Source organism: Camelus ferus, chromosome 10 (genome assembly GCF_009834535.1).
Source record: "Camelus ferus isolate YT-003-E chromosome 10, BCGSAC_Cfer_1.0, whole genome shotgun sequence".
NCBI classification, from domain to species: domain Eukaryota; kingdom Metazoa; phylum Chordata; class Mammalia; order Artiodactyla; family Camelidae; genus Camelus; species Camelus ferus.
The window spans coordinates 62,755,568-62,783,300 of record NC_045705.1 but is presented as its reverse complement, the minus strand read 5'-3'; the positions used below and the strand labels follow the sequence as shown (position 1 = coordinate 62,783,300).

The following is a 27,733-nucleotide window of genomic DNA, read 5'->3' as shown; positions in this document are numbered from 1 at the left end:
TTAAAATGACCCAGCATGCCACCTTCTCGTGACAACACAGGCATCTCAAGCTCCACCGAGACCATCAAAGCCTGGGACGCGAAGCCTCCAGCGCCAGCCTTGTTCCCGGAGTCTCTTTCCTCTCTGGGCCTCAATATGACGCCTACAGCCAGTCGCAGGAAGCAGACTCCCAAACCCGGGCAGGGGGTGTGGGCCGAGGACGAAACCCCGCCCCCAGGGGTCCCTGATCTTTGCCCCCGCCCCGGGCTCCGCGCCTCCCCAGGAGGCCACCGGCTGGCGGGCGGCGCTGCCTTTTGTGTGTTTCGTTCCGAGGTGCCAGAGACGACCCCCCCCCCCCCCCAGTCGTCGGCCGCGTCCCCTCGCGGCCCCCGGCCCCTCCTCTCGGCGTCCCCAGCTCCCCTGCTCGGCTCCGCGTGCCAGCTCGGGGCTCGCTGGTTCGCTCCCCGCGGCGCCAGGAGGAGGGGCGAGGGCCGGCAGCCCCCTCCCCCGCGCGCGGCGCCGGAGCCCAGCCGAGCCGGGGGGACCCGCCGCCGCCGGTCATGTGGGCCGGACTGCTCCTCCGGGCCGCCTGCGTCGCGCTCCTGCTGCCGCGGACCCCGGCCCGCGGCTACACCGGGAGGAAGACGCCCGGGCACTTCGGGGCCGAGAGGTAAGCGCCCTGCGCCCCTGCCCTGCCCCTCCGCGAGAGCGCTACCAGCGCAGAGCCGGGAGGCGCGAAGGGGCGTCCCGGATCCGCGAGCAGGCGCCGGTCGGGGCTCCCCCGACCGGCCGCTGTCCGCGCGCGGGCGCAGCCCAGGGGGTCGGGACAAAGGGACAGCAGTTTGTGCTCTGAGCGGGTGCCCATTCTGCGCCCCTGGCCGGGCTGTCCTGACTAGGACCTGGCGCGGGGAACGGAGATCCAGGAGCTGCCTGAGCCACTCTTGAGACCAGTGGAGCGCGGACCCCTGGCGAGGGGACCCCGGGACATGCCACTGGTCTCCAGACTGGCTGCCTTTCGCTCCCGAACGTGCCCGGGGCTCTGCCTAGGCAGTGCCTGGCCTGCCCCGCGGCGCCCGCCGCTCTGTGACTAGGGGCTCCCTGTGTCCAGGTTCTGCGCACGCCGTGGACCTTGGAACCGCCGGGGTCTCTGGGTTATGTTTCGGTTTCCGCCTGTGTTTGCGCGCGGGCGGGGGTGGGGTGTTTGCCCCTTGCTCTTTCTCAATTGATGCCGCCCTCCCCTTGTGTCTCCTCCCGGCGGAGGCCGTGCCGTCGCGGGCCGAGGGCGTGTGTGCGTGATGCTCCGAGCGAGGGAACACGGTGTCAGCGGGCGGCCTGGCCCGCGGCCACGGCCTCGAGGGGCGCGCAGGGGGGCGGCCCCTCGAGGCTCGCAGCCGCACGTGTGTTCTGCAGCCACCGCCAGTTCCTGCTCAGATAGGCCTGGATCCGCGGCGCGTCAGAGCCTTCCTGCCTGCCACCTGTCTCCCTGTCACCACCCTCCCTAGGCTCCTTGGGGCTCTGTGGTGGGTGCTCGGCCCCCGCCCACCTAAGGGTGAAGCTCCACCGGCTTCCCGGACATCCTTCCATCTGCTGCTTTGGTGGCACCCCTGTCCCTTTGAAAGCCCCATCTGAGGAACAGGAGCTGCCGGCTCCTCCTTCGCTGGCTGCTGCCATAATCGCTCCAGCAAGGGCAGCGGGCGAGACATCCCTGCCGCACCCCCCCACCCCTTTCCAGGGCCCCTTTTTCTGTGATGACTTCAGAGAGGGAAAAGTCTCTCACAGGCTCCAGGGACAGTTTTCTGCAGACGTTTCTGTTTTGCCATGTGCCCTGAGTTTCCCTTTCTAGAATACTTGTCACTTTTGACACAGGTTATTCTCCCCCAGAGCAGGCTGAGTCTGTCTCTCCACTCATGTCCCCAGTGCCTTCTGCCATGCCTGGCACCTGGTGGGTGCTCCGTAGATGGCCTGACTGGCAGAATATTCCCATCAGCCCCCAAACACAGGTAGAACACTGTTGGGAAGGGTTTTCTTGTCCCTGTTCTGTTGCACCAGGATTCCCAGTTCCAACCAGGCTGGGCTTCATTATCACAGAACCAGTTCTAGTCATGGTCTCCGTCCCCCTTCAGGCTCGAGCACGTGCAGCTCCTTCTGCCTGGAACACTCCTCCACTCTCACCAGCCGCCTCTGTTCCTCTCTCCCACCTCAGCCCAGGAAACCTACCCAGACGCTCCTTGGGGCTCCATAGCCTGTTGCCTTGTGGCACTTGTCACACTATGTTGTTGTCACCTGGTTCCTATCTGTCCCTGGAAGGCGGGGAAAGTGGTTTGTTCGTGGCTGTGCTGCCTCGCCCAGCCTCGGGCGCTCTGGGTTCCCCTTCACTCCTTTGGGCAGCTCGCTGGTGCCCCCTCCCCAACTCCAGACTTGTCACCTGGGGAATGACATCTCTCCAGCCCCCTTGGAGCTGCCGCCCCCCCCTCCTCTCTTCTGCTGGCTTTGCTTCTCAACCTTGCCCTCAACAGCCATTTACTGAAAACCTACTATGTGCCAGGCACTGCCCTTAGTGCTGAGGTGAGCAAAAACGATGAAGCCCTTGTCCTCAGGGAATAGTTGGGGAGCCAGGCAATGAATAAATCAACAAACTAATACATAATTTAATGTCCCAGGGAGTAAGTGTTATGAAGAAGAATAAAGCAAGGTAGGGTGGGCAAGCAGGGTCTCCTGAGAAGGTGACATGAACATAGACCTGGGTAAAAGAAGAGACGGAACTATGTGTTTGGGGAGGAACCTTCGTCATAGAGGGAACTGCAAGTGCAAAGGCCCTGAGGCAGCCGTCCCTGGGGCTGTTCATCCACTGCAGTCTTCCCTCCTCAGCTCTGTGGCCCCTATTTGCTCTGTGTTCATGTGGCAGGCATCTGTAGGAGACTAGTGTCTGTTCTCCTACACCTTTATCTTTGTCCTGCCTCCAGGAGGGACTGATGGTCTGGGTCATTTTTCTTTGGAAACTTCCCACTATTCCTCTGGCAGGGGTGTGGTGTCTCCAGAACTGTTTGTTGACTGACTGACTCACTGACTGGCTGGAAGGCTTTCACTGCCCTGTAGAGGAATCCTCCCCTCTGGTACAGAATGTAGAAGGTGTTCTCTCCTCTCTTGCAGACGCCGGCTGGGCCCCCACGTCTGCCTCTCAGGGTTCGGGAGTGGCTGCTGCCCTGGCTGGGCACCCTCCATGGGCAGTGGGCACTGCACCCTTCGTAAGTGCCTGTCTCTGTGCCCCGAACGTCCTCCACAGAAGGGCGCTCATTCCCTGGGCTGGCCTGAGGGGCAGATTGGGGACCCCAGCCCCCACTCCCTCACCTGCCTTTCTCCTCTCAGCCCTCTGCTCCTTTGGCTGTGGGAGTGGCATCTGCATCGCTCCCAACGTCTGCTCCTGCCAGGATGGAGAGCAAGGGGCCACCTGCCCAGGTAACTGGGGGTGGGGTGGGGCAATGCTGATGGGAAGAACTCAGTTTTCACTGAGATTATGTGCTAGGCCCTGGGCACTTGTGCCCTGGCATATTGTCTTCAAACAACCCCGTTAGATAGGCATTCTCATTCCCATTTTATAGATGAGGAAACTGAGGCACAGAAGCTAGTGACTCGCCCAGGGTTATACGGCCAGCAAGTGGCAGAGCTGGATTTAAACTCAGGCCTGTTTGCCTGCAGAGCCAACTTCCCAAAAGGATTTAGGAGGAGCCCAGGGAGGCGGGGGCTGCTGGGACTGTGGCCTGGTGCATGCTCATGGGTGCGGTGCCTGTTTTAGAAGCCCACGGACCCTGCGGGGAGTATGGCTGTGACCTTACCTGTAACCATGGCGGCTGTCAGGAGGTGGCCCGAGTGTGCCCTGTGGGCTTCTCCATGACAGAGACAGCTGTCGGCATCAGGTGTACCGGTGAGAGGCCTGGGGACCGTGGGGAGAGGGTGGGTGGTCCCGGTCCTGCCAGGATGGTTTCCGGAGAGATGCCAGAGCAGAGCTGAGCGTGGAGCAGCTCTGAAGTTTGAGAGTGGGTGGGCAGGCAGGTGGACACATGAAATTTGTCCCTTCTGCTACTTCACAAATACTCACAGGGCTCCTCTTATGGGCCAGGAACTGAGCTGGGGCTGGGGTTACGGGGGCAGTCCTTGCTTTTATGTTGCTTCAGAATACGGGGCAGGGAGACAAGTAAGGACGATGACAGTCCCCTGTGAGGGGACCGTTACTTGTGGAGTGGACGGTGCCAGGGCCCACAGGGCACAGGGAACCAGGACTGGAGTGGATGTCTGACCACCAAAGGCTCCCTTGGAAAAGTGACATTTGAAACTTGAGACAAACGAAACTCAATGGTTATTTTGTAAAAGTATTATTTGTTCGTATTTTAAAAAAGCTCCCATGGGTGAAGTCTGTGACCTTCCCCAGAGGCAGCCACTGTGACCAGTTTCTTACATAGCTTTCCAGAGAGCTGAAAGCCTTTTTTTTTTTTTCAATTTGAACTTTGTAAAAATAATATTTCTTCCCCTGAATATAAAAGTAAAAAATAATTTATTTTGGAACATTTGGAAAGTAAAAGGGTAGAAAGATGAAAATAAACATCTCTCTGAAGTTCCTACCCATAGATATTTGTTACTAAAATGAAGTTATTTTTTTTTCTGCCCTTTCCTCTGGGTGTGTCTGTGTTTGTGAGTGTGTGTGACTGTGCTTATGTGTGTCAGGCATGTTTGTGTGTTTTATAAAATTGGGATCATACCTTTTTTATTGCTTTCGTTCATTATTTTTCTCACTTAACTTGGTGTCATGAGCAGGAAGTTGTCCTTACAACATAATTTTTAACGGCTCCAGATGTGGCTGCTGTAATTCAAGTCCCTAATTCTGTGCCATCCATCATTAGCTTGTCTGCAATGTTTTGCTGCTATAAATAATGCTGCAATAAAGAGGCTTCTGGTTGGCCTCTCTGATTATTCCCAGAAGGAGAACTACGGGGTCAGGGGTCTCATGAAGGAGTTTTGGTTGAAGTCCTTTCCACACACACATGGCCGAGGCAAACTGGACCAAGGGAAAAGCCAGAGCCCAATGTCAAAGCAAGCGCAGGGCAGGGGGGCACTGGCCACCACCATGAGGGGCCCCGTGGGATGGGGTGAGTCAGGGTGAGCTCCTTAGAGGTAGTGAGTATGGCCCCAAAAGGCCCGCCGTGGGAAGAGCAAGAGAGGAGAATGGAGGTGACCAGCAGGTGTGGGACCAGGGGGCTGGATGAAGACTCAGGGGCCGACTGGAGTGGGCAGAGCTGATCCCATAGGCCCTCAGGAGCCGCCATGGTTCTCAGATAGGAAGGGATGCCTTGAAGCTGAAATGCAGAGCTGTCTCCCCTCTCCCCGCCCCTGATCTGAACCTCCTTAAAGTACTACTTGGATCCAGTCCCCCTACCCTGGGCAGAAGGCTTGGCGACCCCTTTGCGCTCCACAGCCAAGCCTTAACCCGCCACCTCTCAACTCTGCCTCCCACTTCTCGGACAGGAACCTAATCTCTGGCCAGACTGAGTCCCCAGCATTCCCCATCCTTCCAGGAAGCTTCTTAGACTCTCTCTGCTTGACGGCTCCCTCCTCCTGACACCTCCTGGACCTTCCAGTCCAGCTCTCCTCCATTGCACCCCTGCTGTGGCCAGGCGGTCCGTGATGGGGCACGTCTCACCGGCCACATGCTGGCCTCTCGTGGGCGTGTGTTGTGGCTCCTACATTCTCAGGCTGCAGCCATCTGGAGAGTCAGCAGTGTCTTAGTCACACTTGTGTCCTCGGCAGCTTCCCCCTCCACCCCTCTAGGTCTGCTGCACACAGGCAGTGCTCCAGAAACACTTAAGGGAATTTAATCATCCTTTCTGCCCACTCCCGTCTGCCTTTTGGGGTTGCCCTGTAGGTGGGACCGTTGGAAATGATTCTGTCTCTGCCAGCCTCTCTGTCATCTGTTCTGTGTGGGTCAAAAAGAGGCCTGGCCCGTCGGCCTCTTCTTCCTGGGGGCTCCCTCGTAGCCAGATGACTTCCTTGGGGTAGGGTGGGGGTTCCACCCTGCTAAGAGTAGGCCCCGTGTGGACACAGAGTCCTTATGGGGTGGGTTTTCTCCCTGCCCCCGAACCACGATCAGAGTGGGCTGTTCAAGAATGTTTTCTGTCTCCCCAGACATCGACGAGTGTTTAAGCTCCTCCTGCGAGGGCCACTGCGTGAACACGGAAGGCGGGTTCGTGTGTGAGTGTGGGCCGGGCATGCAGCTGTCTGCTGACCGCCACAGCTGCCAAGGTGAGTGGCTCTGGGAGGGGTCATGGTGATGGCGTCGCCACTGCTGTTAGACTCTGACCTTGTACTCAGGGCCCTCGCGGTCCCAACCTGTGCTCTCTAGGCATGATCGTGTCTCACCTTCACCCCGACCCCTGAGGGAGATATTGTTAGCATCCTCACCTTACGGATGAGGAAACTGAGGCTTCAAAGCCATTCTGTCAGTAAGAGGAGGAGTCAGCTTGCATCCAGGTGTGTCTGACTCTAGGGTCTTTTCTCTGGATCACGACTCAGGAGAAACTGCTAGTGCCTTTATTACAGGGTAGGGGTTGGGAGTGGAGGAGAGGCTGAGGGGAGAGCTCAGGGCAGGCAGAGCAGACTAACCTGAGGGAGGAGGCCGCTGAGATGGAGGAGGTCAGAGGGGACAGGGCTGTGGGAGAGGCACGCTGTGATGGACTCACTTCATCCACCCGCCTCGTGCTGGGCCAGGCTCTGGAGACACACAGTAGGAAAACATCCTGCCCTCCAGCAGCCCCCACCTGGTGGGCAGGGGAAGAATAAAGAGGCTGGGATGAGGGGTAAGTGCTGTGGGAACCCAGGGAAGAGAAGGCATCTTTTCTTCAAAGGGAACGGGATGAGAGAACTCATCTATAAAACAGAAACAGACTTGCAGGCGTAATAAACAATCTTATGGTTACTGGGGGAAAGGGAATGGGAAGGGGTAAATTTGGAAGTCTGAGATTTGCAAATGTTATCCATTATATATAAAAAAATAGATAAAAAACAAATTTCCTCTGTGTAGCTCAGGGAACTATATTCACTATCTTGTAATAACCTTTAATGAAAGAGAGAACATGAAAATGAATGTGTGTATATATATGCATGACTGGGACAATGTGCTGTACACCAGAAATTGACACATTATAACTGACTATATACTTCAATTAAAACAAAAGAAAGTAATTACTCATTCTGTAAAAATGACTTTTATTTATAGAAACCAAGGAAACATTCTCTCTTTAATAAGGCAGCAAAGACAGAAGCTCCCCTTGATACTTGGTACCATTTTCTGTGTGTTTGAAATTTTTGTAGATTATTTAAAAAGTTTTAGAAGTCATGGCCCTAGCCTCAGGCCCTCTCTCTCACTGCCAAGCTCTGCTCTCCCTAGAGAATAACCCTAGTATCTTAGTATCTGCTTGGGCCACTATAACAAAATACCACAAACTGGGTGGCTTAAACAACAGAAATTTATTCTTACAATTCTGAAGGCTGAGAAGTCCAAGATCAAGTTGCTGGTCCATTCATTTATTGGTGAGGGCTCTCTTCCTGACCTGCAGAAGGCTGCCTTCTCTCTGCATCCTCACAAGGCAGAGAGAGAGAGAGCTGCAAGCTCTCTGGTGGCTCTTCTTCTAAGGGCACTAATCCCATCAAGAGGGCCCCACCCTCCAGACCCCATCTCAACCTAATTACCTCCCAAAGGCCCCCCTCCTTTTACATCACACTGGGGGTCAGGCTTCCATATATGAATTTGGAGGGAACATAATTCATCTGTAGCACTTGGTTATCAACCCGATGAGTGCCCTGCCTGCCCCTCCCTAGTACGGGATACATAGGCACACGTGCATTTACAGAGATAGGATAATAAGAGATGAGTGGCTAACAGTTGTTGAACTCCTGTGTTCCAGGCACCATGTGAAGCACTTAAAATGCATTTTCTCATTTCATTCTCAAAATTATCCGGTGAAGTTGGTACTGTTTATTTCCATTTGCCTGATAGGAATATTAAGGCTTAAAAAATGAACTTGCTCACAATCACGTTAGAGCTGAGATTTGATCCCCATTGGTCCTCTGCTTGTTTTTTTCCCTTCAACAATCTGTCTTGAAGATATCTTCACATCAGGGTCAACAGACTTGCTTTATTCTTTTTAACTGTTGCCTGGTACTCTGCAATGCAAATATCTATAGTTTACTAATGCTTCTCTTATTGATGAACATGTAGATTATTTCCAGTTTTTCATAATTTCAAACAATGGCTTGGGGAAGCTTTGACAGAGGAGGTGGTTTAAAAGCTGGGTTTTGAGGTATGGGTAAAAGTTTTCCAGCCAGACAAGATGGGAAGGCATTCCAAGCAGAAAGGAGAACATGGGCAAAGGGGGAGGGCCACAGGAGCATTTAGAAGATGGCAAGAATTTAGGCCAGAGTAAAGAGAAAGGGACAAGGAGGGAGGTGGGAAAGGCAGCCCAGGGCTCATGAGCTCTGGTGCAGCATTTGTGCTTACTGGAGCCTTGGAGGGGTTTTAAGCAGAGAGCAGCCTGATCAGGGTGCCCTTTGGTCAGAACATCCAGGAGGCTGTGTAGAGGGTGGCTTGGGAGGAGCACAGGGAGAGGCAGAGAGACACACAAGGCTGTTGTTATCTTCCAGGCTAGAGACAAAGGTGCCCTGGGTGGACTCGGGTGTGGCAGTGAGGCTGGAGAGAAGTGGACTAGTCCAGGGGGGACTTAGGAGTTGATAGACTGAATATGGGTGGTGAGAAGGAGATGGGTGAAGAGTCTGGTAGGAGATGTCAATAAGGGAGGCAGGGAGGACCACCTATTTCCAAAACTCCAGGGGGAAATAAGCTCCAGCTGTGTCCTGTTCCCTTCAGACACTGATGAATGCCTTGGGACCCCCTGCCAGCAGAGGTGTAAAAACAGCATTGGCAGCTACAGGTGTTCCTGTCGAACTGGCTTCCATCTCCACGGCAACCGGCACTCCTGTGTAGGTAAGGCCGGGGACCCTGTTGTCTTCGCACTGACGCTGCCAATCAGGAAGATGGACAGGCTGAGCCCAGGGACAAGGAAAGGGCAACAGCCTGGACCTCCTGGTTCCCTGGAGCCTGCAAGCGCTCAGAGCCGGCCTTTCCCCCGGGGTTGGCGTGGCTCCTAATGGAAGACCCTGTCTTGGACTTTTCCTGGCCCCATGCCACTTTCATCCTGTTATGTTTCTCTTCCACCCTCTCCCAGATACACCCCAAGGATTCCTCTCTGCTCACCCATTTTCTTGGCTGCCTTTGCTCCCCTGGGTAAATAAAGCACGTTATGTCTTGGTTCCTCTGGTTTAGAAGGAGACCCCTGTTTTCTCAGCCCATTAGCAGAAATTTCCAGAAAGGGATTGGCATGTTTGGCTGGAGCTTGGCTCATGGGTTGAAGGTGGGGTCCCATGGGCCTGAAAAAAGACCTTGTTCTAGCAGAGCTGGGTGTTTGTCCTGAAGCCTGCCCTGAGCAGTGCAGTGATTTTTGAGACTTTTTCAGAAGGGCCCACACCACTCGACAGTGCCTGACAGTGGGATGGTGGAAGGTTTGGAGATGAGATCCCCAGTGGGGCCCATCCCCACCAGCCAGCACTTAATCACTGCTCACAGTGCTGGGGCATAAGTTACTGGTGCATCTACTGGATGTATGAACCTTCCAAGGGACTAGCACCAGATTTCAGCCCCACTCCCGGCCCTCTAAGTCACATCCGCACCCTGGGGCAGGGATGGACCCCATAAGAACGTGGCAGGGAGACTCCCCCAAGCCTTTTGGGCTAAGGGATGGAGGAAGGACTCGTTAGCAGGGACAAGGCAGCCGTTGGTAGCGAGGTTCTCCCGCAGATGTAAACGAGTGTCGGAGGCCGCTGGAGAGGCGAGTCTGTCACCATTCTTGCCATAACACCGTGGGCAGCTTCCTGTGCACCTGCCGACCTGGCTTCAGGCTCCGAGCTGACCGAGTGTCCTGTGAAGGTGAGCGCCGGCCCCGCCCTCTCGGCCCCAGGCCCCACCCTCCCGGAGCTGGCCCCGCCCCGGCCCCAGGTCCCGCGCTTCCAGAGCTGGCCCCTCCCCGGCCCCGCTCTCCCAGCGCCAGGCTCTCTTCCTTCCCCTGAACCTCAGCATCTCCTCCTAGGAAGCCACATCTGGGTGGTGGAGGAGGGGACACACTCTGGACTTGTCAGGACACAGAAGTAGGGAAGGGTCATTCCCAGAATGGATCTCTGAGGGCTTAGAGAAGGTCTGCCTGGCTCAGGAAACCTGAGTCTCCTCTGTGGCTGTCGAGGAAGGGAAGGGAGAAGAGTGTGATTTTGCAGCGTCTCAGGCAGCTGGACCTTCAGCATCACCAGCTGGTAACTTCTGTCTGCTCCTTTGGTACTTTTTCATCAGTCTTCTCCCCTAGTCGTCACCGCCGCTCCCTCGGTTTGAGTTTAAACTGGTGGTATTAGACCCATTATATTGAAGACACTGGCTCAGAGACATTGAGTGACTAGCAGCGCTGGAGCTGAGTCCAGGCCCCTTGAATCTCGCCTCTGACCCCTGCCGCTTCCCTCAAGACACCTCTCTTTCCTTTGCAGCTTTCCCAAAAGCCGTGCTGGCCCCATCAGCCATCCTGCAGCCTCTGCAGCACCCCCCTAAGATGCTACTGCTGATTCCAGAGGCAGGCCGGCCCGCCCTCTCCCCAGGACACAGCCCTCCTTCTGGGGCCCCAGGGCCCCCAGTGGGAGTCAGGCCCACCCGACTGCCATCCCCCACACCTGCACTACCCGTGTCCTCCCCCTCTGCCCCGACGCAGCTGCTGTCCACCCCGACGGCCATCCCCGTGCCCAGTGCCTCTCTCTTGTGGACCCTCAGACCTCCTTCACAACTCCAAGAGAAGGTGGTGGTGACCCCTTCCATGCCCAGGGGCCCGGAAGCCACACGCCTGGCACCAGCACCCCCTGCCTGTTGGCACCTGGGAGCCATGTATGAGTCGGGGAGCCGCTGGACAGAGCCTGGCTGTTCCCAGTGCTGGTGCCAGGTGGGCATGAGGGGTCCTCGGGCTGTCCCTGGTCTAGTATCTGGGGCCTGGTGGTGGCTGGAACTCCAGTTTCTGCTTCTAGGATGGGGAAGTGACCTGTGAGAAGGTGATGTGTGAAGCTGCTTGTTCCCACCCGATTCCCTCTGGAGATGGGGGCTGCTGCCCGTCATGTACAGGTGCGAGCTGGTCTGGGGGAGGCTGTGAGTGTCCCACGTGGTCCTGCCTCTCACCCTCCCCTGGCCTTTCTGTAGCTGAAAGGCTGAAGCGAGTTCCCCGAGCCTCGCCCCCTGGGGGCTTCTGATTTAGCAGGTGTAGGACCCAGGACTTTGCATTTCTCACAAATTCCCAGGCAATGCTGGTGTTGCTAAGTCAGAAGTCACTTTAAGAGCCACTGGTCTATGCTGAGGTACCCTTCAAGGGGGAACATTTCATCTCCTGAGGATCCTTTTCGAGCTTCATTCATTCATTTATTCATTCATTCAGCAAGTTCCTCCAGACCCACTCAGCAGTCGCCTCCTCTGTCCCTACCCCCTCCCACTGCAGGAATAATCATTTATGAATTCTCCCCCCTTTCTGATTCCCTCCAACAACCTGCTGACAGGTTTTCATTTGCCTCTCATTGCTGTTAGGATAAAGACCCCAAATCTTAACAAGTCCTTCAGCAGAGCTCCTCAAAACTCACTGCACGTGAATCTTGTTAAAATAGAGGTTCACATTCAGTGGATTTAGGGACAGGCCTGAGCTTCTGTGCTTCTGTGAACAACAACCCCCCCAACATGATCAGTTGCTTTTCCGCTGCACTTTGAGCAGCAGTGAAAAAGTTTTCCTAGGGGTTAGAATGAAAATGATAATTGTGATCTTTTACTGTGTCCCTACCGCATACTAAGGCCTGAATGTAAAGTGCTGGGTGCATTACATCTGCGGGTGTGCATCCTTTGAAGCCCCCTGCAGGGCACGTGGTGTATTTCCATTTTGCGGTAGACATAAGAGTCCTAGGCTAAGTGACATGTCCAAGGTCGCTCGGGGGCTTAGCAGGCAGGCCAGGTTTTGAACCCAGAGCTGTCTGGCTGCCTTTCCTGCCTTATGGGAATAAAATGCCATGTTCTCAGCGGTTCTGGGTTTATCAGACATGAACGGAGTCCTCCCAGGGCATTCTATGCGAATATCTCCTGTAGTTCCCCAGGGGTCCTAGGACCACACAGGTCTGAGTGTGTGGATCTGCCACTCCTGGGGCATCCAGGCTGGTAGGAGAAGCCTCCAGGTACATTTTGCCTGGAAAAGTAATGAAGCCCTCAAGCTTCCTCTACTTTGAAGAGGTCCAATGCCTCCATTCCTGTTTGTCTTTCAAAGGCTGTTTTCACAGTGGCGTCATCCGGGCTGAAGGGGACGTGTTTTCACCTCCCAACCAGAACTGCACCGTCTGTGTCTGTCTGGTGAGCATCACAAGATCCCAAAGCCTTGCGGGTGTTTTCTTAACCTTTGGGGGGTTTTAGAGGAAGGAGGAAAGACTGGATGTTAAAGGTGAGCTTGACTGAATGGTGAGAGAGTTCTCGGGTTGTGGATTTTGGTCGGAACCTGTTGAATTTAAAAGTGTGGGGTCGGGTGGGGAGGGAAGCCTGTAGTCTGTGGAGTCAGGGAGGCTTCTGCTGAGCAGAAAAGAGCCAACAGGCACACAGGGTCCATCTGTCTAGGAAGGGGAGGGGATGAAACTCCCTCGGAAACTTCCCACCAGGGAGGCTGTTTTTCTCTCCAGGCAAAATATTTGCCAGCACCATAAAGGTGTCCACATCGGGAAGGAGAAGGCTCATGACCAGATTTAGCTTGTTAAAGAGTATTTTGCTTTAAGCAAATCCACTGCTTCAAGCACCTACTAAGTGCCAGATGCTGTCCCATGGATTGGATTATGAGCATACAGTGTGTACCAGGCAGGGGGCTTGGTGCTTTCCATCTAGTTCCTCACTTGAGGCTGCTGGCAGCTCTTCCAGGTTGGCTTTACTGCCCCTATTCTACAGATGAAAAGACTGAAGCTGGGAGGTAGCTGAGCTGGGATTTGAGCAGAGATCTGTCTGCATCCAAAACCCAGGCTCTGTCCACCAACTCTCACTGCCTCTGATCATCTTTAAAAGCGGCCCCTGGTCAAGCAGGAATGGTGGAAGCTGCATTGTAAGGTTGGGTGGGGGGCAGGTGACAGCTCCTACCCCCTTTTGTTGAGCCCTTCCTCTGTGCCACGCACACAGGTGTAGTGGTCAAACGCTGGTGTGCATGACCACACTTCACAGTCCTCAGTGACCCCTGACTGAGGAGCCCTTCACAGCTCATCTCACATACAGGGAGACCGAGGCTCAGAGAGGGGATATACTTTGCCCAAAAAGTCACATGACTTGTAGGAGCAGACCATGGACCTCAGGTCTGGCTGTCTCCCAAGCCTGGGGCTTTTTTCGTAACTTCCAATTTTTAAAATTGAGTTTTAAATGTAATTTCTTGGCCAATATGGTCACTTGGTTCAAAATTCAGATGCACAGGAAGGTGCCTTTGGTGGAGTAACATCTGTTCTCAGCATCCTCAGCATCCTTCCGGAACTTCTGTATGCTGTGGGAGGGGTTCTATTGGATGGGTGCCATTGGGGGGGGATGCCATGGAGGGATGCCATGGGGGGGATGCCATGGGGGGGATGCCATGGGGGGGATGCCATGGGGGGAATGCTATGGAGGACTAGGCAGCTTGCTCTGCTCTCCGGTCTGCTCATCTTGGAAAGGGGGATATTCTAAACCACACCATAATAAGCCCTGGTACTGGGTCCCTGCACAGTATCCTTGTGAGCCCATAGTGACATTTAAAGGTCTTGGACGGCTTCCTTTTGGAGGCTTTTGTGTGGGACAGGAGACCTGAGTGTGGTGGAAATAGGGAACGACAGTAGGGCCTGACAGAGAGCCTGGTGCCCCTCCTCCACCTGCTCCCCCCCAACCCCCCCCCCCGGGCTCCCCACACCTCTCCCCTCCTCAGGCTGGAAATGTGTCCTGCATCTCCCCTGAGTGTCCTCCCGGCCCCTGTCAGACCTCCCCGAAGCCGGACTGCTGTACTTGCGTGCCAGGTAAGTGGCTCTTTGGTTGGGGGAGGGCATTTAGCCTTTTAGTGTGTCGGGGAGGTGCTTTGGGGGAAGGATGAGTGGAGGACAGAAGGAGGAGATTGATTTCTGCTTTAGAAACCCAGATCAAGGGAAGCATTTCAAAGTGCCTGTTTTAATTGAGCACCTACCGTGTGCACAGTAGTTTGGATACGAGATTGGGCTCACAGCCTGGCCTGCCCCCGCCCGGGGTGGTGCCTTCGACACTGACAGGAAGGGGTTTGAATCCACCCTTGGCATGGCTCTGTCCCGAGACTGGGAGGGGTGTCCCCTTCCCCACTAATGAGTTGGTCCTTTGTTAAAACATGGCTCTCTTTCCTGAGATGACCTCATTGCTGTCACTGCCGGCTCTGGGCCACGGCTGTGTGGGGCGCTTGCCAGTCCTTGATCTCAGAGTCCATATGGAGCAGCCCTGAGGGAGTACTATTAATAGCCCCATTTTATAGGTGAGGAAACTGAGTCTCAGAGAGGTCCTCACTGCCCAAAGACACACAGTCAGTTAGTAAAGGAGCAGAGCTTCAGCTCAAGCTTATCTGATTTCAAAGCTAGTGTTCTTTTTATTTTACTTTTGAAATTTTTATTTATTTGTTTTTTTGACGGAGGTACTGGGGATCGAACCCAGGACCTCGTGCACGCCAAGCACAAGCTCTACCGCTGAGCTATACCCTCCCTCACATAGTGTTCTTTTTAATACTATTTTTGTTACTGTTGTTTTTTTATTGAAGCATAGTCAGTTTACAATGTTGTGTCAATTTCTGGTGTATTTAATACTATTTTTTGAATATTATATTATTTTTAGTTAAAATAGTTTTTGAAGAGGCAGTACACTCCCTAGGAGGTAGGAACCGTTAACCCCATTTTACAGATGAGAAAACTGAGGCTTAGCGAGCCTTAAGTATCTTGCCCCAAGTGAGTTGTGTAGCTGGGATTTGAACCCAGAGCAGTGTGACAGAAGTCAGGTGGGCCTGCGCAGGTTTTTTAGGCTGTTTTTACCAGTGTGGGAGTGGGGATCTTCAGATGAGAGGCTCCCACTGAATCCTCCCAGCCTCTAGGGAACAGCAGCGTTCCCAGACTTTGCTTTAGGTGTCTAGGGCTGTCTTTTTTTTTTTTTTTTTAATTGGCATATAGTTGATTTACAATGTTTTGTTAGTTCTGATGTACAGCATAGTGGTATATACATATGTGTATATATATATATATGCATATACACACATACACAATGGAATACTACTCAGCCATAAAAATGAAATAGTGCCATTTGCAGCAACATGAATGGACCTAGAGATGATCATACTAAGTGAAGTAAGTCAGACAGAGAAAGACAAATACCATATTAAACAGGGCCATCTTTTTCATTTCTTCTTTTCTCTGACTCTAATTATTCAGGGCCTCCTTGCCTTCTCAGTTAGGACCTAATTTTGATGTGGCTCATTCTCTGTCAATTTTTAGGTACCAGTGTACCTTTAGCTGAGAGTTTGGAGGGGGGCTACGGTTGGGGTCCTGGGTGTAGGAGTGCTGTGGGGTATCATGGAGGTGCGTTTTCTTCCCCAACCCCCCCACCCATTTGCTCCCCCTTTTCTTTAGCTGCGCAAAGACCGTGAACTGCTTCTTCCTTTCTCTGCAGTGAGATGCTATTTCCACGGTCGGTGGTATGCAGACGGGGCTGTGTTCAGCGGGGTTGGTGATGAATGTACCACCTGTGTCTGCCAGGTAGGGGCTTCTTCCAGGATGGGTGACGGGGAGGGGGTAGGGCACCGGACTTCCCCAGGATGCCTTGTCCAGGAGGAGAGGAGCAGCCGTGCAGCAAAAGGGATACTGACGAAGCAAAGTGATCAAAGGGACCTTAGCATTCACCAAGGCCTCCCCTCTGCCTCCCTGAAGTTTGTCCTTGAGCAGTGCTATTTACTGAGCACCTACTGAATGCCTGGGTCAATGCTGAGTGCTGGGGATGCAGCTGAGCACAAGACAGCCCCCTTCCCCTCTGTCAGGGGGCACGCAGCTAGGTGGGCAATGAACAGGTGACCGGGGGGAGCTCTTTAGTTCTAGGAGGGAGGGATGCTAAGCAGAGATGGTAAGGATGTCGAGGACTAGTCAGGTGGGAGCTGAGACAGGTGTGCCTGACAGAGGGCACTGCATGAGCAGAAGGCAGGAGGCAGGAGAGAGCACGACGTGTTGTAAGGTCTGAAGATGTCCATTCTGGCCGGAGCCCAGGATGCCAGAGAGGGGAGACCAGGCTGAGGCGGGCATCCAGTTTGGGCTGGGTTCTGAGAGGCAGGGCGTGGGGTGGGCTTCTCATGTGATTTTCGGAGGGTGCGCTCTCAGGAGACACTGGTGGGGGGAGCAGGACAGGCAAGGGAAGAGGTCCAGTGAGGACGGGGTCTCAGGCTGATCCCAGGGGAGCTCTGGAGTGTAAGCTGCTCTGCAGAGGTGAGTGTGTCTAGAGGCGAGGGAGTGGGGCTGAAGGAACCATCCAGGCACCTGGAGGACACAGCCCCATCAGCTAAGGTGGTACTTTGGGGTGACAGCCTCTGCCTCGGACTCAGTCATGAAGGGCTTTGCCAGACAGGCAGAGGGGTTGGACTTGGCAGAGGTGCCAGAGAGTTTTAAGTGGCAGAGTGATGAGATCAGGTTGACCCACAAGAGAGTTCTTTGGCTGCAGGGTGAGAGTGGATTGGAGTGAGAACAGGAAGCTGTTGCAGAAGTGAGGCGGAGAGATGCTGGAGGCAGCAGCTAGGGCAGGCCAGGGACCCTCTGGCCAGACAGCGGCACCTTCCCTGTACCCTCTTCCAGCCTCACCCCCAACCCCCAGTGGAGGACTCGCCCTTCCTTCCACTCTGGCTTGCTGGAGATTCATCACATTTAGGAGGATGATGGCAGCCTGCCGGCCTCCTCTTTTGCTCTTTCTGGTCCGTGCCCCTGGGCTCTCTTCCAGAATGGGGAGGTGGAATGTTCCTTCACGCCATGTCCAGAACTGGATTGTCCCCGCGAGGAGTGGTGGCTTGGCCCTGGGCAGTGCTGCTTCACCTGCAGGAAGCCCACACCCATGACAGGTGAGGACCACGCAGCCCTGCATCCCAGGCTGCACCCACCCCCGGGTCTGGAGGCTGGAGAGGAGGGAGGCTGAGCGTCACCCCTGAGACTGTTAGTGTGTGTGTGTGTTCTCCGTGTGTGTTGCATTAAGTGTGTCTGGAAGGATGTGTGTGTGTCTGTGAGTGTATATATTTGTCTGTTTTAAGTTTGTGTATGAGTGGCATCTGTGTGTGAGTTTGTGTACGTGTGTCCATGTGTTTGCGTGTGAGTTGTATCTGTGTGTGTTTTTGAGTGTGTATGTGTTTTTGTTGTGTGTCTGCTGTATCTGTGTGAGTGTGTGTGTGTCCATATGGGAGTGGGTTCTGTGAGTGTGAATGGCTTGTGTTTGTGGGTGTGCACGGAAGCTCACATTTGTGAGTGTGTCCCTGTATACTGGGTGCATGTTGGGCAGGGAAAAAATTCACCATCTGAGCCAGCGGGTGGCAGCTGCGGGAAGGTGGCTGCGTGGACACTGTGTGAGTGAGCCGAGGCATCTGTCTGTCCTTGGCGGGGCAGTGCCGTCGGTCCCATGGGCCTTCAGGACCCTCCTTGGCACTTCTGCCCATGCGCCCTTTCTCCCCTGCTGTCCCCTGGCCAGGCTGCTCTCTCGACGACAACGGGGTTGAGTTTCCGATTGGACAGATCTGGTCTCCCGGTGATCCCTGTGAGTTATGCATCTGCCAGGTGAATGACAACCTGCGCGCCTTCAGCTGCTTTCCCGGCCCTCCCCCCTCCAGAAGCGGGGCCACCCCAGGCTGGCGGCCCCAGTCTCGCCTCCATGCTGTCAAATCCCATTTTTACAGAAGGGGCTGGGATCCAGTTTATTCTGTCTTCGTTAGACTTTCAGGAGGACAGAGCTTGGCGGTCTGTCTTCAGAGTGGTGTGTGACACACTGCTTGTGTGGGGACCTGCTGGCATAAAGAGATGAAAGTAGGAATCCTGGTAGCGGGTTTTCCCCGGGCACAGATGACCAAGGGAGCTGGGGCAGCCCGAAGCCCTCTAGTTCAGCTGCGAAATTGCAAGGCTTCCTTCCCTAACACGAATCACGTGACCTCATCTCATCAGAAGTGGATAAGGTGAGGGTGCGTGAGTTTTAGCGTCAGATTGACAGAAATGCCAACACAGCATCATTTTAGCTCATGTTTAAGTATAGGTTGGCTTTCTTTTCAACTTTAAAGGAGTTTTGAGTCCCTTAGAGGTTAGAGCTTTATTTCTCAAAATGAGATCCCTGCACCCGCAGTGCCATCAGCATCACCAGGGAGCTGGGTAGACCCTCAGGCTGCCCAGGCCTCCGGACTCAGCAATCTGCCTTTTAATCCCCGGGTGACTCACGTGCACATGAGCCTATGAGAAGAACGGCCTTTGAGTCCCTTTGATGCACCATTTGTTAAAAAGTCCTAGACCTTTGCAAAACTTGGACACATTTCACTGGAATTAGAGTCGGGAGGAAAGTATATCCGCTGCCTTTTTCTCCTTTAGGACTGATCTCAGGCATTTGTATGACAAGAAAGTAACATAAAAGGTTCATAAACATTCAGATTCTTTTAGAAAAAAAGAAATGTATATGGTGCTTTCATCTCTGAAAGACATTTCCGGTGGAATACCTTTCTATAAAAATAGTATTTTATTGTACTCCATAGATCTGGGGTGAGCCAGGGTTTCAGGGAAACTCTGGGAGGAGAATTTGGATGGGGTCACAGTGCAGTCTTGGCCTCTGTGGGAGAGGAACAGGAAGCCGAGGAGACCAAGACCCCAGCTCTGACCTTCCCCCTCCTGGGATGAGGGACGCCTTTCTGGAAGGCTCACACCTCCTTTCCCAAGAGGCTGGATCTCTTTGGGGATCCCTGCCAGCTCCTAGCTGCCTCGTGGTGCTCTTTAGGGTAAATCTTGGCCAGTTTGCAGCACTAACCTTTCTTTTGGGGGGGCGGGCAGGGTGGAGCAGGGTGGGAAGGGAGGTGGGGACTGGTGTTGCAGGTGGGTTCTTGGTGAAGTTCCTCCTTCCTTCAGGCAGACGGCTCAGTGAGCTGCAAGAGGACAGACTGTGTGGACTCCTGCCCTCACCCGATACGGATCCCTGGACAGTGCTGCCCGGACTGTTCTGCAGGTAATTCCCCTCCCGGGGATGTGGGGGAGAAGCAGAGCACCCTCCCTGGCCATCCCTACCCAACCCCCGGCCCCCGGGCTCACCCTGTGTCAGGCTTCTCCATAAAAAACATGCTTTATCTCTGGTCATCCTCTCAGTGACCCTGGGGACCCAGCCCATTTTACAGATAAGGAAATTGAGGCTCAGAGCCAGAAAGCAGTTTGCCCAAGGGAGGCCCTGTCTGGGTGCTGGAAGCAGATGTGAAGATATGCAGAGCTTGCAGCCTAGGTGGGGTGATCAAGCAACTGTATCTGGAAATGATTAGAGAACAGGGAGAGGAAACGAAGAGCACCCCTTATGTTTTAATAGTCATTTTTTTTACCTTTTCTGTTATTTCAGAAGTAACATTTTATTATAGAATATTTAGAAAATACAGAAAGCAAACAAAAAATTAAAAGTGCCCATTATCACTTTTTTTTAATTGAAATACAGTTGGTTTACAATGTTGTGTTAATTTCTGGTGCACAGCATAGTGATTCAATTATATATATATATTCTTTTTCATATTCTTTGTCATTATAGGCTATTACAGGGTACTGAATATAGTTCCTTTTGCTATACAGTAGGACCTTGTCTTCAAAATCTTGAAGTTAAAAGTGTTCTGTCCCTTCCCCAACTCCCGGGGCAAGTGCCTGGGGAGGCAGCTGGCCTGACCTTTGCTACCCAGATCGGCCTTGGACTCCCGCCCTGGGGAAGGCCGGCCATGCCCCGGCTGGTGCTTACCGCGTGCTCTCTCTGGCAGGCTGTACCTACACAGGCAGAATCTTCTACAACAACCAGACCTTCCCATCCATGCTGGACCCGTGTCTGAGTTGCATATGCCTGGTATGACCACACAGACCTGACCCCTGTCTGCAGAAACTCCCCAGGATCTTCCCACCAGCTCCTGAACCCTGGAGGCAAAATCCAGAGACCTCCAAGAGAAAGGTCACTCTGGGTCATGGTGAAAGCCGGCTCCCTCCAGCCCTGCCCAGGGTGAATCTTTGTTCAGGGTCAGAGAAATATTTTTAACCCTACCTAGCAAAAGTCCTCCCCTTCTGGTGACCAGGAAGGGTCTTGGGGGCCAGCTCCTTATGGTATAAAATGCGGCCCAGGGATTCCTGCTGAGAGTGGGGGTGATGCACTCAAACCCAGGACTCTGTATGGAATCTTTAATACACTCACATTCTTAGCCTCTGCTAGTGCCAGTCCCTGCTCTCAGCTCAACCTCAGTTAATCCACGGGGGGGTCCTATGACTTGGGTACCACCTCCATCCCCATCTGCTAGGTGAGAAAATGCAGCACAGAGAGACAAGTCATTTGCTCAAGACCCCACAACTAGTCAGTCACAGTGCCAAGAATCAAATCCTCATATTCTGAATCTGCTTCAGAAAGCACACTTTTACCCCTAAATGATAGGGATATCATTTAGTATTTGGAAAATGGAAAAAAAAAAGAAAGTCCTTATTGCTTGTCATGCCAAAATTGTTTCGTGCCAATGGAGTTTCTTTGCTGGTGGTGGGTACAGACGCTGTGTGAAAACAGACAGGTCTACAAAAAGATTGAGAAATTCAGGGTGAGCATTTCTGGCCTCTGAGTGGCCCTATTCATTCATAGCCATGTGCTCTGGGGAGCTTCGGCTTCTGGGTCCTTTCTCCTACGTTTTTAGTGCTCAGCGTCCCTGGGTGGTTCATGGATTTGTTTGACAGGTACCTGTTGACAGATAAGATCCGTAGACAAGGCCAGGCTCTTGGTCCCGTAGGGCTTGTGTTCTAGTGGGAGGACAGACTCTGTCAGTGAACAGTTCCTCTCCCACCTCTGACAAGGACCTCTTCCCTGACCTTGGTGGCTCTGATGGGCACTCAGTGGCTGTGTGATCTGTCCTTCCCGACTGTCCTTCCAGCCTCCCTGAATGAAGGGCCTTATGTGTTTTCTGTGTCCTGCAGCTAGGATCGGTGGCCTGCTCGCCGGTGGACTGCCCCATCACCTGCACCTACCCATTCCACCCCGACGGGGAGTGCTGCCCGGTGTGCCTAGGTTAGTGGGACCAGCCACCCCATGTCTGGGGCTCCCAGGTGGGCTTTGGCTCTCACAGCGCCTGTCTCCTCTGCCCCTGCAGACTGCAACTACGAGGGCAGGAAGGTGGGAAATGGCCAGGTGTTCACCTTGGACGATGAGCCCTGTACCCAGTGCATATGCCAGGTGAGCTGGGCCTGGGGACCCTGGAGCCTCCTGGCCAGGGCTTCTAGCCTTTCATCCCTTGGCCAAACTTGGAACCCCTTAGCCAGTATCCCCGCATCTTCCTCCTGCCGTTCTTCAACTTTAATTACCTGCCAGAACGCTTTCAGATTTGATGGTATCCTCTCCCTTTGTAAGTTTCCTTAAGGTGGCCCTGCTCCATTGGGCTCACCTGTTCAGGCAAGGGCTGGGTACTGCAGCATCCGCCCCGGATCTTTCCGTGGGTCCAGCTGCTGGTGCCAGAAATCCCCGAGGACGCTGCTCTGGGCAGGGAGTTGCTCTGGGCTTTCTCATGTGTGTCCTTCTGCTTCCCCAGCTGGGAGAGGTGAGCTGTGAGGAGGTGCCCTGCCAGAGGGCCTGCTCAGACCCCTCCACACCCGCTGGGGACTGCTGCTCCTCCTGCCCAGGTAAGTGGGCCTCTGCAGCGTGGAGTTTCACCATCGTCTCGTTCCACTTTGCTCTTCTTCCCAGAGACACAGAACTTGTACTGGATGTGAGAAACCCAGGCTTGGAGAGGGAACATGGCCTGCTCAAGGTCACGCGGCAAGCACGAAGTGTGCCCTGGCCTTGCTGACCCTCATCTGTGCTGTTTATGCTGCCTGTGACGTGCCGTCTGACAAGTCTGTCTATCGTTCCTTTTTCTTCTTCATTTCTTCCTTCCTTAATCTCCTCCTCTGCTCTCTTCCCTTCTTAAAAATTAGAATTTAGGAATTGAATCCACTTTGCAGGGGAATAATTGCTAATATGTACCAAGCACCCGTTATGGGTCAAGGAACACCATATATTATTTCTTTTCTTTTTTTAAAAATTGAGGTATATATGATCCAGCAATTTCACTCCTGGGCATATATCCAGAGAAAACTCTAATTCGAAAAGGTACATAGACCCCGATGTTCATAGCAGCACTATTTACAATAGCCAAGACATGGAAGCAACCTAAAGGTCCATCAGCAGATGACTGGATAAAGAAGATGTGATATATATACAATGGAATGCTACTCAGCCATGAAAGAGAATGAAATAATGCCATTTGCAGCATTATGGATGGACCTAGAGAGATTATCATACTAAATGAAGTAAGTCAGACAGAGAAAGACCAATATCATATTGCTCATTTGTGGAATCTGAAAAATGATACAAATGAAGATATTTACAAAACAGAAACTGACTCACAGATACAGAAAATAAACTGATGGTTACCAAAGGGAAAAGGGGGGAAAGGATAAATTAGGAGTTTGGGATTAGCACTTGCAAACTACTATATATTAAAATAGATAAACGACAAGATCCTACTGTATAGCACAAGGAACTATAGTCAATATCTTGTAATAACCAATAATGAAAAAGAATATATATATGTATATATACATATAACTGTATCAGTGCTATACATCAGAAACTAACAAAACATATAGTATACTTCAATTTAAAAAACAGAAAAGGTAAAAGAAAATTGAGGTATAACTGACATATAACATTATATTAGTTGCAGGGGTACAATGTAATGATTTGATATTTGTATATATTATGAAATGATCACCACAGTAAGTCCAGTTAACATCAGTCACCACACAAAGTTACCAAACATTTTTTTCTTGTTATGAGAACTGCTAAGATTTAATCTCTTAGCAACTTTTAAATATAGTATTTCAATACAATATTATTAACTATAGTCATGTGTACATTACATCCCCATGATTTATTTATTTTATAACGGGAAATTTGTGCCTTTTGACCCCCTTCACCCATTTTGCCCACCCCTCACATCCCACCTCTGGCAACCACCAATCTGTTCTCTGTATCTTTGAGCTCTTCTTCTTTTTTTTTTTAATGGTTCTACATATAAGTGAGATCATATGGTATTTATCTTTCTCTGTCTGATTTATTCATTTAGCATAATACCCTGTGGATCCATCCACGTTGTCACAAATGGTAAGATTTCATTTTTTTTGTGGATGAGTAATATTCCATTGTATATATATATATATATATATATATATATATATATACCACATCTTCATCCATTCATCTATCAGTGGAAACCTAGGTTGTTCCCATGTTTTGGCTATTGTAAATGATGCTGCAGTGAACACTGGGGTGCAGGTATCTTTTTGAATTAATGTTTTCATTTTCTTTGGATATGGACCTAGGAGTGGACTTGCTGGATCATATGATAGTTCTTTTTTAATTTTTTGAGAAACCTCCTTACTGTTTTACACAGTGGCTGCGCCAATTTGCATTCCCAACAACAATGGAAGGGTTTCCTTTTCCCCACATCCTGACCAACACTTGTTACTTCTTGTCTTTGTGATGACAGCCATTCTAACAGGTGTAAGGTGGTATCTTATTGTGGTTTTTTGATCTGCATTTCCCTGGTGATGTGTGATGTCGAGCATCTTTTCATGTACTTGTTGGCCATCTGTCTGTCTTCATATATCTTGTTTCATTCCCTTTTCACAGCAACTCTTTGTGATAGGTCCTATTAGCATTTTCCAGGTGAGGAAACTGAGGCACAGAGAGGTGACGAGAGATCCTAAAGGTCACGCAGCTGGTTGATAGAGCCAGGATTTGAGCCCAGAGTTGATGCTTTCAGCTACTATGCTGCATTGACTCCTGAAAATTATTCTCATTTATTTGTCTGTCTCCATCATTAGTGTTCATCCACGTGGCTCTTTTTGCAGAGATATAAACAGGACGTGGACAACCTACTGTAACACACAGTTTCAAAGTATTGCTGTAGCCCTCAGCTGGCCATTTGAAAAAAGCTCCCATACTCTGGTTTACTTACCCCTTGCCTTTTTAGTTGATAGTTAGGTGGTTTCTTTCTTTTTCCTCTTTTTTTTTTTTTGGACCTACTGTGAAAAACCTTTGGTCAGACAGCTTTTTTTTTTTTTTTTTTTTTTTTTTTTTTCAAATTTTGTGAGTTGTGTTCGGACCCTGCAGTTAAATGGAGTAACTAGATCATAGGGCGTCAGGAGTGGTTTGGTAACTCCTCCGGCATGACAGCACATGACCAGACAGGAGTCCTAGACAGAGAGCTGGTTCCCCACATACCTACCAGCTCTACACTGTGTGTTTTGAGTTTAATTTTTTCTAATTCAACATGTCCATCAAGAACCTTGAATGTGGCTTTTTTACGTTTTTTAAACTTCCAGCAATACAGTGAATTTTTCCATGGATTTGTGGCCTGGATTTCCATTTGTATAAAATGTCTCTTTAACTCCTTTGATCTTTTGAAGAGGATGTTCTCTATTTAGAGCAGCTGTTCAGATCTGTGGATGAAGAGCTGCTGTCGAGACTGGTGGGGCTGGAGGCACCCTGATCCCATACAGTCATTCTGTTGGGGACTGTTGAGTGATTACAGAGTCGATCTCACCTTAAGCACCCCAAACCCTTCTGCAAGCTGATAGGTATTATTCCGTCTGCTTTCTAGAGGCTAAGGTGCCAGGCAGCGTAGGGAGCATTTGACCTGCATGATCTCATTTAAATGCCCTGGGAACGTTCCAGCCTGCACGCTCTTATTAGCTCCATTTTGCAGATGGGGAAATGGAGGCTCCAAGAAGTTTCTGTCTTGAGGCCACACTGTGTGGTGGTGTTGGACTCAAGCCAGGTCCCTCTGATTCCTTACGCCTATGCTCCTTCCCATTCTGCTCTCCTGCCTCCAGATGGGGAAACTGAAGCCCAAAGAGGTGAGATGCAGAGCCTAGTTCCTTCTCCTGGAGCATCAGCCTCACGTCCGTTTGCCACGTGCCTCTTCCTAATGAGAGCCCTTTCTTTTCTTTCTTTCTTTCTTTTTTTTTTTTTTTTGCATTCTTTTTTTATTGAAGTACAGTCAGTTTACAAGGTTGTGTCAATTTCTGGTGTACAGCATAATGTTTCAGTCATATGTACAGAGAACTCTTTTTTTTTAAACAATTTTTTATTGAGTTATAGTCATTTTACAATGTTGTGTCAAATTCCAGTGTAGAGCACAATTTTTCAGTTATATGTGAACATACATATATTCATTGTCACATTGTTTTTCGCTGTGAGCTACCACAAGATCTTGTATATATTTCCCTGTGCTATACAGTGTAATCTTTTTTATCTATCCTACATATGCCTGTCAGTACAGAGAACTCTTTTTAAGGAGAAACAGTTTTTTATTGAAATACAGTATGAATTGTTTCCTTTAGATCATGAATATTTCTTGAGATATAATTTATATACCATACAAGTCACACACTCAAAGTACACAATTCAGTAGTTTTCAGTATATTCACAGAGTAGTGTGACTGTTCTTTTGATGATTTATATATCTATATATTTTAAATTGATGTATAGTTGATGTACAATATTATATAAATTTCAGGTGCATGACCTAGTGATTCACAATTTTTAAAGGTTATAGGTTACCTTTTGATCATTTTAATAATGTAGTAGTTCCAATTTTTAATATGTTAGCTGGCCTCTGTCTCCCCCTGATCATACCTTCCTCCAATATTTTCTCTAATATTCTCTCTTCCTTCCAAGTTCTCTCACCATGGATTAAACCCTTATGATGTGCCAGGTTCCAGGCTGAGACTTAAAAACAAATTTTTTCAATAGATTTTTTTTTTAGAGTGATTGTAGGTTCACAGCAAAACTGCGCAGAAGGTACAGAGAGCTCCCACATACCCCCTGCCCTCCATTTATGCACAGCCTCCCCTGCCATCAACATCCCCCACCAGATGGTACATTTGCTAGTTGGTGAACCTGCACTGACATAAATGTCCCCCAAAGTCCATAGTTTATGTTTGGCTTTAGGCTGAGATCTGTCAAGCACCATTTCATTCCATCTTCACTGAGTAGCCCTGTGCAGTCATTGTTACCATGAAGCCCATTTTACAGATGGGGAAATGGAGGCTCAGGGGAGTGATGTGCCTTACACAAGGCCGCACAGCCAATGCCTTTGGTGGACTGCCTCTGTCTGCTCATGGTTCCTTTTCCGTCTACTTCCCTGGAGGCAGGAACTTCCCCACCCCAACCCCAGATGTGCAAGGACCCTTGGAGGACAGAGCTTGGGCATCTGTCTCTGGTGCAGCTACTCCCAGAACTGCCTCAGCCGCAGGGAGAACCATTGTGCATCTTGTTGCATCACCTCTCTCTCTAGATTCCCTGGAGGAAAGCCGGGGGCTCTCTCCTCGTGGGGACATGGAGCTCAGCAAGGCGGCTCGGAGCCCCCGGGGAGACACTGAGGCCCCCGTCAACTGCAGCTCCTGCCCGGGGCCCCCAGCGGCATCACCTCAGAGGCCAGCGCTCCAACTGCTCCAGCTCCTCTTAAGAACCAACCTGTCTAACATGCAGACTTTACCTGTGAGCCCCTCAGGAGCCCAGGCCTCGCCTTCGTTCCCTTTGGGGTCAGGGGGCAAGTTGCCAGGGGAGCCTAGGGCCTCCCAGCCCCCTCGGCCCTCACCAGGGCCTTCAATTCCTCCAGGAGCCTCCTCTCTACCTCCAGCCTCTCCTGGGGCTCCTGGGCCACCTCCTGTTACTCCAGACCCCTCATCCTCAACCGCTGGGGCCCACACGGCGTCCAGACGACCCTCTCTGCCTGCCACCGTCCTGACTGAAGCTTCAGCCCTTTCCACGAAGGGCCCCATTACCTTTCTCAGGCCTCGCAGACTCTCCGCAGCCTTTGCAGCCACGGCCAGCTCGGACCCCCCGCAGCCTGCCGTGGGGACCTCACGGGAGGAGGAGGCCGCTGGGTAAGCAGGCCTCCATTTCAGGGCCATGCCCAGGAGACTCCAGACAGAGAAGACTGCCAATGGCCCTGGGAGCTTGCAGGGCGGCTCTGGGGGCCGACAAGGCTGCTGAAGCCGGAGGCTCACTCCTGCAGGACTCCTGGTGGGGATGGAAAGCCCCCAGGACCCGACGTAGCCTTGTCCCCAGGAAGCATTTGGGATGTGCTGTGAGAATCCAGCAGTGTGTCCTCCACAGTCAGCATCCTCCCTGGATGGCACGGCTGGCCTGTCTTGAGAAAGGTCGGGGCGGTTGAGTCCTCCCGCTGGAGGAGGAGGGTCAGAGGGGGATGGGATTCCATGGGGATTGTGTCACCAGCCATCCCACGTCCTTACCTGAGGTTCCCTGATTAAAGGCTATCTCGGTGTCCCC

At 51.9% G+C, this 27,733-nt stretch overlaps 1 protein-coding gene and 1 non-coding gene across 8 annotated transcripts; one reads left to right on the top strand and one right to left on the bottom strand.

Moving 5' to 3' along the window:
* VWCE (von Willebrand factor C and EGF domains) lies at window positions 1-27,733 on the top strand. Of its 7 annotated transcripts, XM_032489530.1 has the most exons (20): window positions 412-649; window positions 3,130-3,224; window positions 3,346-3,435; window positions 3,773-3,901; window positions 6,154-6,270; window positions 8,891-9,007; window positions 9,878-10,006; window positions 10,609-11,051; window positions 11,134-11,227; window positions 12,402-12,484; window positions 14,055-14,142; window positions 15,800-15,885; window positions 17,108-17,225; window positions 17,843-17,928; window positions 19,252-19,348; window positions 20,130-20,212; window positions 21,313-21,403; window positions 21,486-21,568; window positions 21,921-22,011; window positions 26,736-27,733. In XM_032489530.1, exons 1-20 carry the CDS (start codon window positions 540-542, stop codon window positions 27,329-27,331), a joined length of 2,826 nt encoding a protein of 941 aa, XP_032345421.1. In that variant the 5' UTR covers window positions 412-539; the 3' UTR covers window positions 27,332-27,733. The 7 variants fall into 7 exon arrangements, 6 of the variants coding, with proteins under 6 accessions (XP_032345422.1, XP_032345420.1, XP_032345419.1 ...); XM_032489532.1 differs by lacking the exon at window positions 3,773-3,901 and having other exon boundaries at window positions 411-649; XM_032489531.1 differs by lacking the exons at window positions 3,130-3,224; window positions 3,346-3,435; window positions 3,773-3,901 and having other exon boundaries at window positions 1-649; window positions 26,736-26,938; window positions 27,060-27,332.
* On the bottom strand, window positions 14,773-14,844 carry TRNAA-GGC. Its single transcript has one exon. It is a non-coding gene; the product is annotated as a tRNA-Ala (tRNA).

Bases quoted from the DNA above. Each gene is read 5' to 3' on its own strand.
- VWCE (XM_032489528.1), top strand. From the start codon at position 16: ATGCCACCTTCTCGTGACAACACAGGCATCTCAAGCTCCACCGAGACC. The intron at 12,485-14,054 runs GTGAGCATCACA...TCCCCTCCTCAG, and splicing joins GCACCGTCTGTGTCTGTCTG to GCTGGAAATGTGTCCTGCAT. The intron at 14,143-15,799 runs GTAAGTGGCTCT...CTTTCTCTGCAG, and splicing joins CTGCTGTACTTGCGTGCCAG to TGAGATGCTATTTCCACGGT.